Source organism: Panulirus ornatus, chromosome 27 (assembly GCF_036320965.1).
Source record: "Panulirus ornatus isolate Po-2019 chromosome 27, ASM3632096v1, whole genome shotgun sequence".
Lineage (NCBI taxonomy): Eukaryota > Metazoa > Arthropoda > Malacostraca > Decapoda > Palinuridae > Panulirus > Panulirus ornatus.
Genome location: NC_092250.1, coordinates 4,045,307 through 4,064,851, shown reverse-complemented (window position 1 = coordinate 4,064,851; position 19,545 = coordinate 4,045,307). Strand labels below are relative to the sequence as shown.

At 40.6% G+C, this 19,545-nt stretch overlaps 1 protein-coding gene across 1 annotated transcript in view; it reads right to left on the bottom strand.

Annotated features, from left to right (window-relative positions):
* LOC139757553 (guanylate cyclase 32E-like) overlaps positions 1–19,545 on the bottom strand; it is a 114,156-nt gene that overhangs the window by 38,008 nt on the left and 56,603 nt on the right. Inside the window, exons 6-10 of the mRNA XM_071678144.1 lie at positions 15,773–15,850; positions 14,977–15,102; positions 12,939–13,057; positions 11,145–11,290; positions 1,053–1,200 (exon numbers count right to left, since the gene is read on the bottom strand). Coding sequence (XP_071534245.1) covers positions 1,053–1,200; positions 11,145–11,290; positions 12,939–13,057; positions 14,977–15,102; positions 15,773–15,850 — 617 coding nt within the window. The remainder of the gene's footprint in view (positions 1–1,052; positions 1,201–11,144; positions 11,291–12,938; positions 13,058–14,976; positions 15,103–15,772; positions 15,851–19,545) is intronic.

The window sequence follows — 19,545 nt, the reverse complement described above, 5'->3', positions numbered from 1 at the left end:
GGAAAGATATAGAGTTGTTATAGCTGTCGCAGAGGAAAGATATAGAGTTGTTATAGCTGTCGCAGAGGAAAGATATAGAGTTGTTATAGCTGTCGCAGAGGAGATATATTGTTATAGCTATCGCAGAGGAAAGATATAGAGTTGTTATAGCTGTCGCAGAGAAAAGAGACATAGTTGTTATAGCTGTCGCAGAGAAAAGAGACATAGTTGTTATAGCTGTCGCAGAGAAAAGATATAGAGTTGTTACAGCTGTCGCAGCGAAAAGATATATAGTTGTTATAGCTGTCGCAGAGGAAAGAGACATAATTGTTATAGCTGTCGCAGAGAAAAGATATAGAGTTGTTATAGCTGTCGCAGAGAAAAGATATAGAGTTGTTATAGCTGTCGCAGAGAAAAGATATAGAATTGTTATAGCTGTCGCAGGAAGAAGATTTGGAGTTCATTTCAGCCGCAAAGAAAACCACTGAAGGGCTGAAAGATAGCTGTCAAGTGCGCGTGTTAGCGAGCGTGTATTTCCGATAACACCGTTAGTGAATGACTTCCTCCAGCTACATGATTCTCATGTGAATCATCCCTGAGTGTGCCCCTGGTGTGACCTTAGTTGTACAGAGCAGATATGCTAAGCTTCATCCCATTATGTAAATCCTGACCCATTTGATACATTATCACCAGGCAACCCCCGATACATCCACCACAGTATCACCAGACAACCCCCGATACATCCACTACACTATCACCAATCAACCCCCGATACATCCACTATATTATCACCAAGCAACCCCCGATACATCCACTGCAGTATCACCAGTCAACCCCCGATGCATCCACTGCAGTATCACCAGGCAACCCCCGATACATCCACCACAGTATCACCAGACAACCCCCGATACATCCACTACACTATCACCAATCAACCCCCGATACATCCACTATATTATCACCAAGCAACCCCCGATACACCCACTGCAGTATCACAAGGCAACCCCCGATACATCCACTACAGTATCACCAGGCAACCCCCGATACATCACCCTCTTTCCCAGGACACGAACCGGTAACCCCTTGTAGTCGTTCTCGGTGTAGCGAAAGCCACCGACGGGGTACAGACCGAACTCTCCGGGCATGGAGTGATGTTCCTGTCGACCGATAAGCGTGTAGTTACCCTCAGCGTCTCCTCTCTCGTCCATCCTTACCATGTACCTGTAAGAAGATAGAGACCTCTTCATATACCAGCTATATACCTAAAGCATGATGGAAACCATATCATACATGCTCACCATGTTCCTGCAGGAGGAGGGAAACCACATCATACTCACAAATCTACCATATACCTGTGGGATGATGGAAACCATACCATGCTCATACAGTCACCATACATCTGTGGAATGATAGAGACAATTTCATACATACGTACCATGAACCTACACTAGGGAAGGTGCTCTAAATTACCCTCATCTGTTATCAAAGTTATATAGCTCTTTGTATGTGTTGCTGCCAACCAGTTTGTGACTATTAGCATGAGTCTCAGTCCAAACCTGGTGTGCTATGCCACATCCTTATACTTGTAATATCTAAGAAAATGAGACACCTTAAATAACTTAGATAACTTAAGTGACAGGTTGTACGTAATGGGCCGTATGTAAGTCAATGCTGGGAATGGATATGGGTGACAACTTTCATTACTGGATTAGGTGCTAACTGTGAGAGGTGAAAAGGGAAGGTTGTTTAGTTAGATGCTGAAAGGAGAAGCAACTGGGATATCTGATCGTTCCTTGGTGGAGATGTGAATGTTCATGCTCGGTTTTGGAAAATATAATGGCATGAATTTGAAAGAAGTATTGAGTGTAAGAGACCGTGGTAAAGAGGATAAGGTGCAAAGATACTATGTAAAACTGATTGAAAACACGAACAAATATAGAATAATAGCATACATGAACCTAGAGAAAGGCAGGAGAAGAAAGGATTTAGGGAAGCAATGCTTAAATGTGCTGATGAAGTGGTTGGTATGTGGAAGGTAGGATTTGAACGTACGGAAAAGGATAGCTAGTGGTGCAATGAGGATGTTAAATCGTTACTGAAAAAGAAAATGCAAGAATGTATACAATATCTACAGGAAAGAAATGAGAATGATTAGGTGTACAAGAAAGGAAGGATTAAAAAAGAAAGGGGTTAGCTGAAAAAGAGGACAGATGAGAGACGTGAAATGTGTCAGTGAACATCATAGATAATAAACACTTGTTTCACTGCTTTCACACTTCTTTCACACACTTTACCAAACTCAGTTACCAGCTTCTGCAATTTCTTACCCGAATCAGCCACCAGCGATGTATCATCAGCGAACAACAACTGACTCACTTCCCAAGCCATCTCATCCACAACAGACTGCATACATGCCCCTCTCTCCAAAACTCCAGCATTCACCTCCCTAACAACCCTATCCATAAACAAGTTAAACAACCACGGAGACATCACACACCCCTGCCGAAAACCGACATTCACTGAGAACCAATCACTTTCCTCTCTTCCTACACATGCCTTACATCCTCGATAAAAACTTTTCAATGCTTCTAACTTGCCGCCCACACCGTATATTCTTAATACCTTCCACGGTCCATCTCTATCAACTCCACCATATGCTTTCTCCAGATCCATAAATGCTACATACAAATCCATTTGTTTTTCTAAGTATTTCTCACATACATTCTTCAAAGCAAACACCTCATCCACACATCCTCTACCACTTATGAAACCACACTGCTCTTCCCCAATCTCATGCTCTGTACATGCCTTCACCCTCTCAATCAATACCCTCCCATACAATTTCCCAGAAATACTCAACAAATTTATACCTCTGTAATTTAAACACTCACCTTTATCCCCTTTGCCTTTGAACAATGGCATCATGCATGCATTCCCAAAATCCTCAGGTACTTCACCATGAGCCATACATACATTAGATATCCTTACCAACCAGTCAACAACACAGTCATCCCCTTTTTTAATAAATTCCACTGTAATACTATCCAAACCCGCCGCCTTGCCAGCTTTCATCTTCCCCAAAGCTTTCACTACCTCTTCTCTGTTTACCAAATCATTCTCCCGAATCCTCTCACTTTGCACACCACCTCGACCAAAACACCCTATATCTGCCACTCGATCATTCAACACATTCAACAAACCTTCAAAATACTCACTCCATCTCCTTTTCACATCACAACTACTTGTTATTACCTCCCCAGTAGCCCCCTTCACCGATGTTCCCATTTGTTCTTTTATCTTATGCACTTTATTTACCTCCTTCCGAAAACTTCTTTTTACTCTCCCTAAAATTTAATGATACTCTCTCACCCCAACTCTCATTTACCCTCTTTTTCACCTCTTGCACCTTTCTATTGACCTCCTGCCTCTTTCTTTTATACATCTCCCAGTCATGTGCTATACATATATATATATATATATATATATATTCTTTTTTTTTTTGCCGCTGTCTCCCGCGTTTGCGAGGTGGCGCAAGGAAACAGACGAAAGAAATGGCAAAACCCACCCCCATACACATGTATATACATACGTCCACACACGCAAATATACATACCTACACAGCTTTCCATGGTTAACCCAGACGCTTCACATGCCCTGATTCAATCCACTGACAGCATGTCAACCCCGGTATACCACATCGATCCAATTCACTCTATTCCTTGCCCTCCTTTCACCCTCCTGCATGTTCAGGCCCCGATCACACAAAATCTTTTTCACCCCATCTTTCCACCTCCAATTTGGTCTCCCACTTCTCCTCGTTCCCTCCACCTCCGACACATATATCCTCTTGGTCAATCTTTCCTCACTCATTCTCTCCATGTGCCCAAACCATTTCAAAACACCCTCTTCTGCTCTCTCAACCACGCTCTTTTTATTTCCACACATCTCTCTTACCCTTACGTTACTTACTCGATCAAACCACCTCACACCACACATTGTCCTCAAACATCTAATTTCCAGCACATCCATCCTCCTGCGCACAACTCTATCCATAGCCCACGCCTCGCAACCATACAACATTGTTGGAACCACTATTCCTTCAAACATACCCATTTTTGCTTTCCTAGATAATGTTCTCGACTTCCACACATTCTTCAAGGCCCCCAGAATTTTCGCCCCCTCCCCAACCCTATGATCCACTTCCGCTTCCATGGTTCCATCCGCTGCCAGATCCACTCCCAGATATCTAAAACACTTCACTTCCTCCAGTTTTTCTCCATTCAAACTTACCTCCCAATTGACTTGACCCTCAACCCTACTGTACCTAATAACCTTGCTCTTATTCACATTTACTCTTAACTTTCTTCTTTCACACACATTACCAAACTCAGTCACCAGCTTCTGCAGTTTCTCACATGAATCAGCCACCAGCGCTGTATCATCAGCGAACAACAACTGACTCACTTCCCAAGCTCTCTCATCACCAACAGACTTCATACTTGCCACTCTTTCCAAAACTCTTGCATTCACCTCCCTAACAACCCCATCCATAAACAAATTAAACAACCATGGAGACATCACACACCCCTGCCGCAAACCGAAATTCACTGAGAACCAATCACTTTCCTCTCTTCCTACACGTACACATGCCTTATATCCTCGATAAAAACTTTTCACTGCTTCTAACAACTTGCCTCCCACACCATATATTCTTAATACCTTCCACAGAGCATCTCTATCAACTCTATCATATGCCTTCTCCAGATCCATAAATGCTACATACAAATCCATTTGCTTTTCTAAGTATTTCTCACATACATTCTTCAAAGCAAACACCTCATCCACACATCCTCTACCACTTATGAAACCACACTGCTCTTCCCCAATCTCATGCTCTGTACATGCCTTCACCCTCTCAATCAATACCCTCCCATATAATTTACCAGGAATACTCAACAAACTTATACCTCTGTAATTTGAGCACTCACTCTTATCCCCTTTGCCTTTGTACAATGGCACTATGCACGCATTCCGCCAATCCTCAGGCACCTCACCATGAGTCATACATACATTAAATAACCTTACCAACCAGTCAATAATACAGTCACCCCCTTTTTTAATAAATTCCACTGCAATACCATCCAAACCTGCTGCCTTGCCGGCTTTCATCTTCCGCAAAGCTTTTACTACCTCTTCTCTGTTTACCAAATCATTTTCCCTAACCCTCTCGCTTTGCACACCACCTAGGACCAAAACACCCTATATCTGCCACTCTATCATCAAACACATTCAACAAACCTTCAAAATACTCACTCCATCACCCTCTCACATCACCACTACTTGTTATCACCTCCCCATTTGCGCCCTTCACTGAAGTTCCCATTTGCTCCCTTGTCTTACGCACTTTATTTACCTCCTTCCAGAACATCTTTTTATTCTCCCTAAAATTTAATGATACTCTCTCACCCCAACTCTCATTTGCCCTCTTTTTCACCTCTTGCACCTTTCTCTTGACCTCCTGTCTCTTTCTTTTATACATCTCCCACTCAATTGCATTTTTTCCCTGCAAAAATCGTCCAAATGCCTCTCTCTTCTCTTTCACTAATAATCTTACTTCTTCATCCCACCACCACTACCCTTTCTAATCAACCCACCTCCCACTCTTCTCATGCCACAAGCATCTTTTGCGCAATCCATCACTGATTCCCTAAATACATCCCATTCCTCCCCCACTCCCCTTACTTCCATTGTTCTCACCTTTTTCCATTCTTTACTCAGTCTCTCCTGGTACCTCCTCACGCAAGTCTCCTTCCCAAGCTCACTTACTCTCACCACCCTCTTCACCCCAACATCCACTCTTCTTTTCTGAAAACTCATACAAATCTTCACCTTAGCCTCCACAAGATAATGATCAGACATCCCTCCAGTTGCACCTCTCAGCACATTAACATCCAAAAGTCTCTCTTTCGCGCGCCTGTCAATTAACACGTAATCCAATAACGCTCTCTGGCCATCTCTCCTACTTACATACGTATACTTATGTATATCTCGCTTTTTAAACCAGGTATTCCCAATCACCCGTACTTTTTCAGCACATAGATATACAAGCTCTTCACCATTTCCATTTACAATACTGAACACCCCATGTATACCAATTATTCCCTCAACTGCCACATTACTCACCTTTGCATTCAAATCACCCATCACTATAACCCGGTCTCGTGCATCAAAACCACTAACACACTCATTCAGCTGCTCCCAAAACACTTGCCTCTCATGATCTTTCTTCTCATACCCAGGTGCATATGCACCAATAATCACCCATCTCTCTCAATCAACTTTCAGTTTTACCCATATTAATGGAGAATTTACTTTCTTACATTCTATCACATACTCCCACAACTCCTGTTTCAGGAGTAGTGCTGCTCCTTCCCTTGCTCTTGTCCTCTCACTAACCCCTGACTTTACTCCCAAGACATTCCCAAACCACTCTTCCCCTTTACCCTTGAGCTTCGTTTCACTCAGAGCCAAAACATCCAGGTTCCTTTCCTCAAACATACTACCTATCTCTCCTTTTTTCACATCTTGGTTACATCCACACACATCTAGACACCCCAGTCTGAGCCTTCGAGGAGGATGAGCACTCCCCGCGTGACTCCTGTTTCCCATTTTAGAAAGTTAAAAAAATACAAGGAGGGGAGGATTTCTGGCCCCCCGCTTCCGTCCCCTCTAGTCGGCTATATATATATATATATATATATATATATATATATATATATATATATATATATATATATATATATATATATATATATATATATATGTGTGTATATATATATCTTTTCTTTTCTTTTAAACTATTCGCCATTTCCCGCGTTAGCGAGGTAGCGTTAAGAACAGAGGACTGGGCCTTTTTTGGAATATCTTCACCTGGCCCCCTCTGTTCCTTCTTTTGGAAAATTAAAAAAAAAAAAATATATATATATATATATATATATATATATATATATATATATATATATATATATCCCTGGGGATAGGGGAGAAAGAATACTTCCCACGTATTCCCTGCGTGTCGTAGAAGGCGACTAAAAGGGGAGGGAGCGGGGGCTGGAAATCCTCCCCTCACTTTTTTTTTTTAATTTTCCAAAAGAGGGAACAGAGAAGGGGCCCAGGTGAGGATATTCCCTCAAGGGCCCAGTCCCCTGTTCTCAACGCTACCTCGCTAATGCGGGAAATGGCGAATAGTATGAAAGAAAAGAAAGAATATATATATATACCCACATACATTAATATATATATATATATATATATATATATATATATATATATATATATATATATATATATATATATATATATATTCCTATGAGTCCTCGGGGAAAATGAAACACGAAAAGTTCCCAAGTGCACTTTCGTGTAATAATCACATCATCAGGGGAGACACAAGAGAGAAATATATATTTAACAGTCAGTTGATATACATCGAAGAGACGAAGCTAGGACGCCATTTGGTAAACATGTGACTGTCCAATACATACAACGAGCGTTCATAAACTTATTATTTTACAAATCTTATCAACAATAAAGTTATCTAATTTGTATAGACCATCACTAATATTGATACTATAATTCTTTGTGTATCTAACAATGGAAGATTCAATGATATTTCTCTTGGTAATAGAGTTAGAGTTAATAACTGAGATGGCGTTACTCCAGTCAATACAATGATCATAGTTTTTAACATGATTAAACAAGGCATTTGATTCTTGTCCCGTTCTTATACTATATTTATGTTGCTTAAGTCTAATAGAAAGATCTTTACCACTCTGACCAACATAAAATTTATCACAGTTTCCACAAGGGACTTTATAGATGCAACCAAGAGAATTTTCTGGTGAATTCCTGATTAAGATATTCTTTATAGTATTATTGTTGCTATAGGCAACATATATATATATATATATATATATATATATATATATATATATATATATATATATATATATATATATATATATATATATATATATTTATTATACTTTGTCGCTGTCTCCCGTGTTAGCGAGGTAGCGCAAGGAAACAGACGAGAGAATGGCCCAACCCACCCACATACACATGTATATACATACACGTCCACACACGCACATATACATACCTATACATATGTGTGTATATACACATGTATATACACATACAGACATATACATATATACACATGTACATAATTCATACTGTCTGCCCTTATTCATTTTCGTCGCCACCCCGCCACACATGAAATGAAAACCCCCTCCCCCCGCATGTGCGCGAGGTAATGCTAGTGCGTGTGTGTATGTATATGTATCTGTACGTGAGTGGATATGTCTTCGTCTGTTTCCTAATATTGATAATGGTGTTGTGTTTCTTTGAGTGTCTATAGAAAATATTAAAGGTAGGTCTTGAGGAGCCGATGATACATATAACGATAATGAAGATGAAGAAATATATATCTTCCACTTACGCTGGTACACATGATGACTAAGTTATATTTTCCTAATGAACCAAAAGGAGACTAGTGTTGAAGGTGTTATTATCAAGTAACCTATTGTTAACAAGCTCGATCCTTGGTGCTGGAGGATGGGAAACAATGAGTGTTGAGGTGCCTTCTCCATTCTCTTGGTTATGAAGCAGAGAAAAACACTAATTGGACACGGTGGCACTTCATTAACCCTGTGAGTTAATATGTTCGTTTGTTCCTGGAACAGTCTCATTACATATGAGAGTCAGGTTTTTCGTCGAAATTAGATCCTGTAAGGCTAATGAACCGCAGACCTAATTATGATGAACACGAGAATACACCTGTTCTGCCATCTTTTGTCTCTGCCTGTGCGTTATATATATATATATATATATATATATATATATATATATATATATATATATATATATATATATATATATATATATATATATATATATATATTATCTTTTATTATACTTTGTCGCTGTCTCCCGCGTTAGCGAGGTAGCGCAAGGAAACAGACGAAAGAATGGCCAAACCCACCCACATACACATGTATATACATACACGTCCACACACGCACATATACATATCTATACATCTCATCGTATACATATATATGCACACACAGACATATACATATATACACAAGTACATTATTCATACCGTCTGCCTTTATTCATTCCCGTCGCCACCCCGCCACACATGAAATGAAAAACCCCCTTCCCCCGCATGTACGCGAGGTAGCGCTAGGAAAAGACAACAAAGGCCACATTCGTCCACACTCAGTCTCTAGCTGTCATGTATAATGCACCGAAACCAAAGCTCCCTTTCCTCGTCCAAGCCCCACAAAACTTTCATGGTTTACCCCAGACGCTTCACATGCCCTGGTTCAATCCATTGACAGCACGTCGACCCCGGTATACCACATCGTTCCAGTTCAATCTATTCCTTGCACGCCTTTCACCCACCTGCATGTTCAGGCACCGATCACTCAAAATTTTTTTCACTCCATCTTTCCACCTTCATTTTGGTCTCCCACTTCTCCTCCTTCCCTCCACCTCTGACACATAAATCCTCTTGGTCAATCTTTCCTCACTCATTCTCTCCATGTGACCAAACCATTTCAAAACACCCTCTCCTGCTCTCTCAACCACACTCTTTTTATTACCACACATCTCTCTTACCCTTTCATTACTTACTCGATCAAACCACCTCACACCACATACTGCCCTCAAACATCTCATTTCCAGCACATCCACCCTCCTCCGCGCAACTCTATCTATAGCCCACGCCTCGCAACCATATAACATTGTTGGAACCACTTTTCCTTAAAACATACCCATTTTTTCTTTCCAAGATAACGTTCTCGACTTCCAGACATTCTTCAACGCTCCCAGAACTTTCACCCCCTTCCCCACCCTATAATTCACTTCTGTTTCCATTGTTCCATCCGTTGCCAAATCCACTACAAGATATCTAAAACACTTCACTTCCTCCAGTTTTTCTCTATTCAAACTTACCTCCCAATTGGCTTGTCCCTCAACCCTACGGTACCTTATAACCTTGCTCTTATTCACATTTACTCTCAGCTTTCTTCTTTCATACACATTACCGAACTCAGTCACCAGCTTCTGCAGTTTCTCATCCGAATCAGCTACCAGTGCTGTATCATCAGCGAACAACAACTCACTCACTTCCCAAGCTCTCTCATCTACAACAGACTGCATACTTGCCCCTCTTTCCAAAACTCTTGCATTCACCTCCCTAACAATCCCATCCATAAACAAATTAAACATCCATGGAGATATCACGCACCCGTTCCGCAAACCAACATTCACTGAGAACCAATCACTTTCCTCTTTTCCTACACGTACACATGCCTTACATCCTCGATAAAAACTTTTCACTGCTTCTAACAACATGCCTCTCACACCATATATTCTTAATAACTTCCACAGAGCATCTCTATCAACTCTATCATATGCATTCTCCAGATCCATAAATGCTATAGGAGAATATGTTGTCAGATAAGATTAAGTAAGTAATGCATAGCTTCACTGAATGAGTTCAGGTAGGTTTACCCCGGGCGATGATTTCAGGGTCTAACAAGAACAGCATAAATAAGGTCAAATAAAATCATATAAAAACATTCAGGTTGATAAAAGCTGAGGGATTGTAGGTCAGTGTATGAACCAACAAGAATTAAATTTCTGATCGGATAAGACTGGCTGAGAATAAGATTGGCTGAGGATAAGATTGGCTGAGGTTAAACCTGGCTGAGGATAAGATTGGCTGAGGATAAGATTGGCTGAGGTTAAGACTAGCTGAGGATAAGGCTGGCTGAGGATAAGGCTGGCTGAGGATAAGGCTGAAATAAAAATCCATAATTGTGATTGAAGCCGGTGAGTATGATAAATATCACAGTGAGATCAGGTGAAAAGCATGAAATTAATTATGTAGGAGAAAATAACCTTCTCGTGGGGTCGTAAATTAAGTTATACAAAGTTGCACAAAGTGTGATGAAGTCCCACATGATGAGGCAAGGTCAGATGAATAAGTACACATTACGCATAAGGTCAGGGCGAGGTATGGATAGTACAATCACCACAATGGTAAGATAAAGTGAACCAGTGCGAGAGGTAATGTGCCAAGTGATACCCACCCCATGGCGCTGCGGTAAGTCGTTCCCAGGATGGAAGCGATGAGTGCACGACCATCATGTGGGTCGTCCCCGGCCTTGAGAGTGTCGTTGAGAGCACGGGCGTATACGTGCACAGCGTCATACAGATACGCCGCTTCAGCACGGATCTGCACGGGATATAAAAGGAATTTGTGGTAATCATTCTGTCTACACTACTCGTATTCTCTGCCTATATTTATTTGATAGTGACCTAATCCAATTATTCGAGAAACCTACAAGTGAAGAGAATGTTTCAGAATTAGCTCTAATTGGAAATGAGGATCTCTTTGATAAAGGTGAAGTTGAAGAAGTTTGGTACAAGTGATCACCGACAAATTACTTTTGAGGTCGCTTTCAACTCTGCATGTAATGTTGGTAAGTATGACAATCAAGAAAAAATACTCGATTTAAACATACAAATCTTCATGATCATCATAGTGCCCCTGAAAGTCAAACTTGAGATGAGATGGTCGATGAATACCACACAAACGTACATTAGTAAAGCTTCAGTAAAACCTTTAAAGAAATGAAGGGAACGTAATTGCTAATGCGTAAGTCTATTTTCAAAACGAAGCCATTGTAGTGGAGCGAGCAGATAGAAAAGTGTCTATTATCTAAGAAAGTAGCTCATAAGACAACCACAGACCAACCACTAGCATAACAGGGTAAGTTATGTAAGTTTGCGAAGAGAAAGTAAGAGAGTTTACGACAAAGAAATGTCAATATAAAACGTATATTGCTGACAGTAGCAAAAGAAACCCAAAGGAGTGAGAGACACCATAGTCATAAAGGAGCTACCTGAGGACTAGTTAAGACTGATACCACAGGTAATACGGGATCATCTAAAGACTAGCTAAGACTGACACCAGAGGCAGTAAGGGACTACCTAAAGATTATAAAGACTGACATCAGGCACTGATGATTTAACAGCCTTCGATAGTACACTATTTTTCCTCCCTCATTATTCCTTCCACTCCTTTCCCCTGGCTCTCTTCATTGTCGCCTAACTCATCAATAATTCTTCCTATCTTTACTCCTATACCTCTCCCTCTCCCTCTTCCTATCCTTACTCCTATACTCCTCCCTTTCCCTCTTCCTCTCTTTTCTTCAAGATAACCTAGTATTTATCTCCTTTCCCTGTATGTTACCCTACCTCACTGCTGGTAGCGTCCTCATTATTCAGACTTTAGATAGGCTTCTATTATCTGTGCCACATGGGTGGTGAGGTCTCTAATTCTCCTTGACTGCTCTTTGTCTAAACGATTATGAACAAAGAGTTAAGCTCCCCTTCCCTCCACCTACCAGTAGAGCAAAAAATTATATGAATTTCTACTTAAAGCGCATAAAATACCTACTTATCCATTTAAGAAAAGAAAAACAGAAATTATTGGCCTCTCCTCTCTAACAGGCCACACACTAAGGCCACACACTGTATATATATATATATATATATATATATATATATATATATATATATATATATATATATACATATAATTCTCAATGACAAGCATAGTTCAAGAAAAGTTTTGTTTGAAGCTTAACACTGTAAAAGGAAGGTTTGATTGTTGCTTGTGTCTAAGTACAGACAGTTATTTGTTGAGTAGGTGTGAGGCGTAAGAATAGAGATCTTCATAACACCAGAGGTAGTTAATGTATGCGTAAGAGGAAGGTAAGCAAACAAGTGCCAGTGCCACACTGTGCAGGTGGGTAGAAGCAGCAAGGAGTCTGTAGAACACAAATGCGACACAGGAGGCGTTTCCATGAGATTCTTACGTTCTTCATTCCTCCTATCTGGTGAAGGGCGTTAGGATGGTTGAACGGCGGCTTCTCTAGGTAGGCGTTGACGTTGGCAGCGAAACGTTCAAATGAGGGAGCTGGCGACGGAACAACACCTGCAGCAGGAGATAGAGAGAGGCTGAAAAAAGAATTCTCTTATATTCTTATCTATTCTCATGTATTTGGTACATGAGAAATGTATTGTTTCATATGTTATTTTTTGATACATAATAGGTAGATACTTATCACATATACGCTATATTCTGAACCCGAAAATTTGATGGATGAATGGTATGGATAATTGGTAATTATGTTTGTAATAACATGAGAAAGGAAAGCTTATTAATGAGACGGGAGATGTTCAGGGAGGGCACAGGGACCTTCTTCTTAGCTTTACAAGACACAACTGAAGTCGTTATGGAGGAAGTTATCCACATGAATGTTCTAAGAGACTTGGTCATGGCGAGTGAAATGTGTCGTCCATGTAAACACAAGCAAGTGGTTGTAAAGACAGACAAACACACACACACACACACACACACACACACACACACACGCACACGCGAGTGGTTGCTGACAACCAAAACTACAGGCTGGCGAGAGAATAAGATTTTCAAATGGTCCGTAAAGTTTTCATTGGGAGATTTATGACCAAGATGGAGGAGGATTTAGGTATAAAACTCCAAGAGCAGACGTTCCCTCATGCATTCAAGTGTTTTAAGTGTTTCCTCGTGCATTCAAGTGTTTCAAGTGTTTTCCTCGTTCAGGTGTTTCAAGTGTTTCACCTGTACCTATCTTCACTCACGAGTAAAACAAGGTAAGGAACTGATCAACATTTCCTCTTCCTCACTTCAGGAGAATCTTTTATGCTTCAAGAATTTTCAGGTCATCGAAATAACGAATATCTTTCAATAAAATGTGTCAGAAAGAGAGAGAAAAATAACTGAGTTCTTATCTAGTTTCATTATTTATGATGTTTAATTTCCTACATTGTCCCAGTAGAGGAAATTCTCTTCTTCTTCATTATTGTTGATAATAGAGAAGTAAGACTTTCTGCGTATCACTCTGACAGATCCCACACTACATTGCATTCCAATATTCTATCCGTTGATGATATTTTTCTTGAAAGTAAATCAATAGAGGATGAACTAATTAATTGGCGTCCTGCTGGTGGGGAAACCGTGTGCCAGACCCTAGAGACCGTGTGCCAGACCCTAGAGACCGTGTGCCAGACCCTAGAGAACTGCTGTGTTGGTAGCCCATGTCTCAATGTCGTACAATAGCCAAGTGGTCAGCGTACAAAACTACCACGCATATGGGACGTGGTTCGAATCCTTGCTGTCGGAGGGCATTGCATATATATATATATATATATATATATATATATATATATATATATATATATATATATATATATATATATATATATATATTCTTTTTTTTTCTTTTTTTTTTTGATTTTCCAAAAGAAGGAACAGAGAAAGGGGCCAGGTGAGGATATTCCCTCAATGGCCCAGTCCTCTGTTCTTGACGCTACCTCGCTGACGCGGGAGGTGGCGAGTAGTTTGAAAGAAAAAATATTTATATATATATATAATAAATACACTTACATAAATAGTTAAGTACACTTGTGTATGGAGGTGCCTCGCCGATCGAAACTACCAATTGGTCGGATCACCACCCAGGCCAAGGAAACCTAACACCATTCCAATCTAAGAACACGATCCATCGTCCCGGTGAAGGCATTGGGGGTGAGAGAGAGAGAGAGAGAGAGAGAGAGAGAGAGAGAGAGAGAGAGAGAGAGAGAGAGAGAGAGAGAGAGAGAGAGAGAGAGAGAGAGAGAGAGAGTTATACAGAGTTGGTGAAGACGAAAGACAGAGAAAATAGAAACAAATGGATGAAGAGAAAGATATTTAGACACAGACAAGGATATACAGAAGGACAGAGAGACAAAAAGACCAGGATGCAAAATGCCTGTTACCCAGCTCAGACAGAGAGACAGGGAGACCGAGGGAGCATGGAACCTGCTACTCACCCAAGAAGTTCTGGAAGGCAGCCTGGACGGTGGAGTTGGTGTGTTCATTCAACAAGTCCCGCAGGTATTTGTCAGGCTTGTTCCTGTCATACTGGCTGAGCGTCACGCCCACCACGAAGTATTCCCCTGTTGGTGCAGAGAGCAAGCGTTACTATCTACTTATGTACCCTGCTGGAGGACTTGGTCTGTATTCTATTGTGGCTTGTTCATGTATCCAAGCCCGTGTTTTTTTTTTGTTTTTTTTTTTGTGTGTGTGACTACTATTTGCGGTTTACCTTCGTGATTTCTTGTCCCTTAGCCTAGCAAATATGCATCACGTCTTTATTCCTCTATATGTACGCACACAAATAGATACATAGATACAAAGTAACAACCAATACACATGCACACACACACATACATACATATCTGACTTATGATGGGGTGTGTATGCGTCATGTATACGTTGGAGTTGACAGTACAGATATACAAAGTTAAGAGATGCGGCAACACGGGTGTAAAACTCCACGTAACACAAAAGTGGGAATCACAAACACAGACAATACAACTGATGAAAATATCTAAACAGTGTACAAAATCCACACAAGCAAGACGCACCATCCATCCAAGTCGATGTATATCAATTCGGGATTATCCAATAACCCACGTAAATACCCAGCCCATACATATTCAAGAAGTTTCATACAAGAGACTCTCGTCCACTGAATCCACACAACCATACAAGATAAGTAAAGCAAGAAAGAAGAATTGTTGTGAGTCAGAATGTTCAGCAGCGCTGCCCCGATCAATGTCTTACCATTCCTGAAGAGTCCCTTCTCCTCCATGATGGTCATGAGGCCCAGGAACTCGTAGTAGTGACCCAGGACCACATAAACTGTTGGCAGGAGAAGGAGACGGTCACACAGGGCACTCGGAACCACCGCATTGCTAATAATGAGAACTTAACATAACAATACAATTTACAACTACAAAAGCCATGATAATAGTAATGATGATGATGATGATGATGATGATGATGATAATGATGATGATAATGATGATGATAATGATGATAATGATCATGATGATGGTAATGGTAATGATGATGATGATAATGATGATAACAGGTGCTGATGAAGTGAGGAGGAGATGGAGTGAGCATTTTGAAGGAACGTTGACTGTGTTCGATGATAGGGTGGTAGATGTAGGGTCGGGGTAAGTTGCGAAGTGAGATAGTCATAGAGAGTGTTTGTGTGAGATAGTCATGGAGAGTGGTTGTGTGAAGAGAGAGGAGGTGGTGAAAGCCTTAGGTAAGACAGAATGTGGCAAGGTGGCTGGAGTGGCTGGTATCATAGTTGAATTCGTTAAGAAAGGAGGTGACTGTGTTGTTGAATGGTTGGTAAGGATTTTATTTGTATGTATGGATCATGGTGAAGTGCCTGAGGATTGGCGGAATACATATATAATGCCACTATAAAAAAGCAGCGGGGATAAAGGTGTGTTCAAACTATAGAGATATAAGCTTGTTGAGCGTACTTGACAAGTTGTATGGGAGTTTAGTGATTAAAAGAATGAAGGCATGTACAGAGAATCAGCTTAGGGAGGAAATATGTAGTTTCAGAAGTGATAGAGGACGCGTGGATTAGGTATTTGCTTTGATGAATGTGTCTGAAAACAGAAGGTTTTGTATGTGACATTTATGGGTCTGGAGAATTATAATCTTAATATTAGTGATTGTCTATACAAATCAGATAACTTTATTGTTGATAAGATTTGTAAGATGATAAGTTTATGAACGCTCGTTGTATGTTTTGGACAATCACATGTTTACCAAATGGCGTCCTAGCTTCGTCTCTTCGATGTATATCAACTGACTGTTATATTTCTCTCTTGTGTCTCCCCTGATGATGTGATTATTACACGAAAGTGCACTTGGGAACTTTTCGTGTTTCATTTTCCCTGTGGACTCGTAGGAATATCTTGATCACGCGCAAAATTGTGATCCTTTCCTTTTTTTAATTTTCCAAAAGAAGGAACAGAGAAGGGGCCCAGGTGAGGATATTCCCTCAAAGGCCCAGTCCTTTGTTCTTAACGCTACCTCGCTGACGCGGGAAATGGCAAATAGTATGAAAGGAAAAAAATAAGGAAATATATATATATATATATATATATATATATATATATATATATATATATATATATATATATATATATATATATATATATATATATAATTTTTTTTTTTTTTTTTGCTTTGTCGCTGTCTCCCGCGTTTGCGAGGTAGCGCAAGGAAACAGACGAAAGAAATGGCCCAACCCACCCCCATACACATGTATATACATACGTCCACACACGCAAATATACATACCTACACAGCTTTCCATGGTTTACCCCAGACGCTTCACATGCCCTGATTCAATCCACTGACAGCACGTCAACCCCGGTATACCACATCGCTCCAATTCACTCTATTCCTTGCCCTCCTTTCACCCTCCTGCATGTTCAGGCCCCGATCACACAAAATCTTTTTCACTCCATCTTTCCACCTCCAATTTGGTCTCCCTCTTCTCCTCGTTCCCTCCACCTCCGACACATATATCCTCTTGGTCAATCTTTCCTCACTCATTCTCTCCATGTGCCCAAACCATTTCAAAACACCCTCTTCTGCTCTCTCAACCACGCTCTTTTTATTTCCACACATTTCTCTTACCCTTACGTTACTTACTCGATCAAACCACCTCACACCACACATTGTCCTCAAACATCTCATTTCCAGCACATCCATCCTCCTGTGCACAACTCTATCCATAGCCCACGCCTCGCAACCATACAACATTGTTGGAACCACTATTCCTTCAAACATACCCATTTTTGCTTTCCTAGATAATGTTCTCGACTTCCACACATTCTTCAAGGCTCCCAGAATTTTCGCCCCCTCCCCCACCCTATGATTCACTTCCGCTTCCATGGTTCCATCCGCTGCCAGATCCACTCACAGATATCTAAAACACTTCACTTCCTCCAGTTTTTCTCCATTCAAACTCACCTCCCAATTGACTTGACCCTCAACCCTCCTGTACCTAATAACCTTGCTCTTATTCACATTTACTCTTAACTTTCTTCTTTCACACACATTACCAAACTCAGTCACCAGCTTCTGCAGTTTCTCACATGAATCAGCCACCAGCGCTGTATCATCAGCGAACAACAACTGACTCACTTCCCAAGCTCTCTCATCCCCAACAGACTTCATACTTGCCCCTCTTTCCAAAACTCTTGCATTCACCTCCCTAACAACCCCATCCATAAACAAATTAAACAACCATGGAGACATCACACACCCCTGCCGCAAACCTACATTCACTGAGAACCAATCACTTTCCTCTCTTCCTACACGTACACATGCCTTACATCCTCGATAAAAACTTTTCACTGCTTCTAACAACTTGCCTCCCACACCATATATTCTTAATACCTTCCACAGAGTATCTCTATCAACTCTATCATATGCCTTCTCCAGATCCATAAATGCTACATACAAATCCATTTGCTTTTCTAAGTATTTCTCACATACATTCTTCAAAGCAAACACCTGATCCACACATCCTCTACCACTTCTGAAACCACACTGCTCTTCCCCAATCTGATGCTCTGTACATGCCTTCACCCTCTCAATCAATACCCTCCCATATAATTTACCAGGAATACTCAACAAACTTATACCTCTGTAATTTGAGCACTCACTCTTATCCCCTTTGCCTTTGTACAATGGCACTATGCACGCATTCCGCCAATCCTCAGGCACCTCACCATGAGTCATACATACATTAAATAACCTTACCAACCAGTCAACAATACAGTCACCCCCTTTTTTAATAAATTCCACTGCAATACCATCCAAACCTGCTGCCTTGCCGGCTTTCATCTTCCGCAAAGCTTTTACTACCTCTTCTCTGTTTACCAAATCATTTTCCCTAACCCTCTCACTTTGCACACCACCTCGACCAAAACACCTTATATCTGCCACTCTATCATCAAACACATTCAACAAACCTTCAAAATACTCACTCCATCTCCTTCTCACATCACCACTACTTGTTATCACCTCCCCATTTGCGCCCTTCACTGAAGTTCCCATTTGCTCCCTTGTCTTACGCACTTTATTTACCTCCTTCCAGAACATCTTTTTATTCTCCCTAAAATTTAATGATACTCTCACCCCAACTCTCATTTGCCCTTTTTTTCACCTCTTGCACCTTTCTCTTGACCTCCTGTCTCTTTCTTTTATACATCTCCCACTCAATTGCATTCTTTCCCTGCAAAAATCGTCCAAATGCCTCTCTCTTCTCTTTCACTAATAATCTTACTTCTTCATCCCACCACTCACTACCCTTTCTAATCAACCCACCTCCCACTCTTCTCATGCCACAAGCATCTTTTGCGCAATCCATCACTGATTCCCTAAATACATCCCATTCCTCCCCCACCGCCCTTACTTCCATTGTTCTCACCTTTTATATATATATATATGTATATATATATATATATATATATATATATATATATATATATATATATATATATATATAT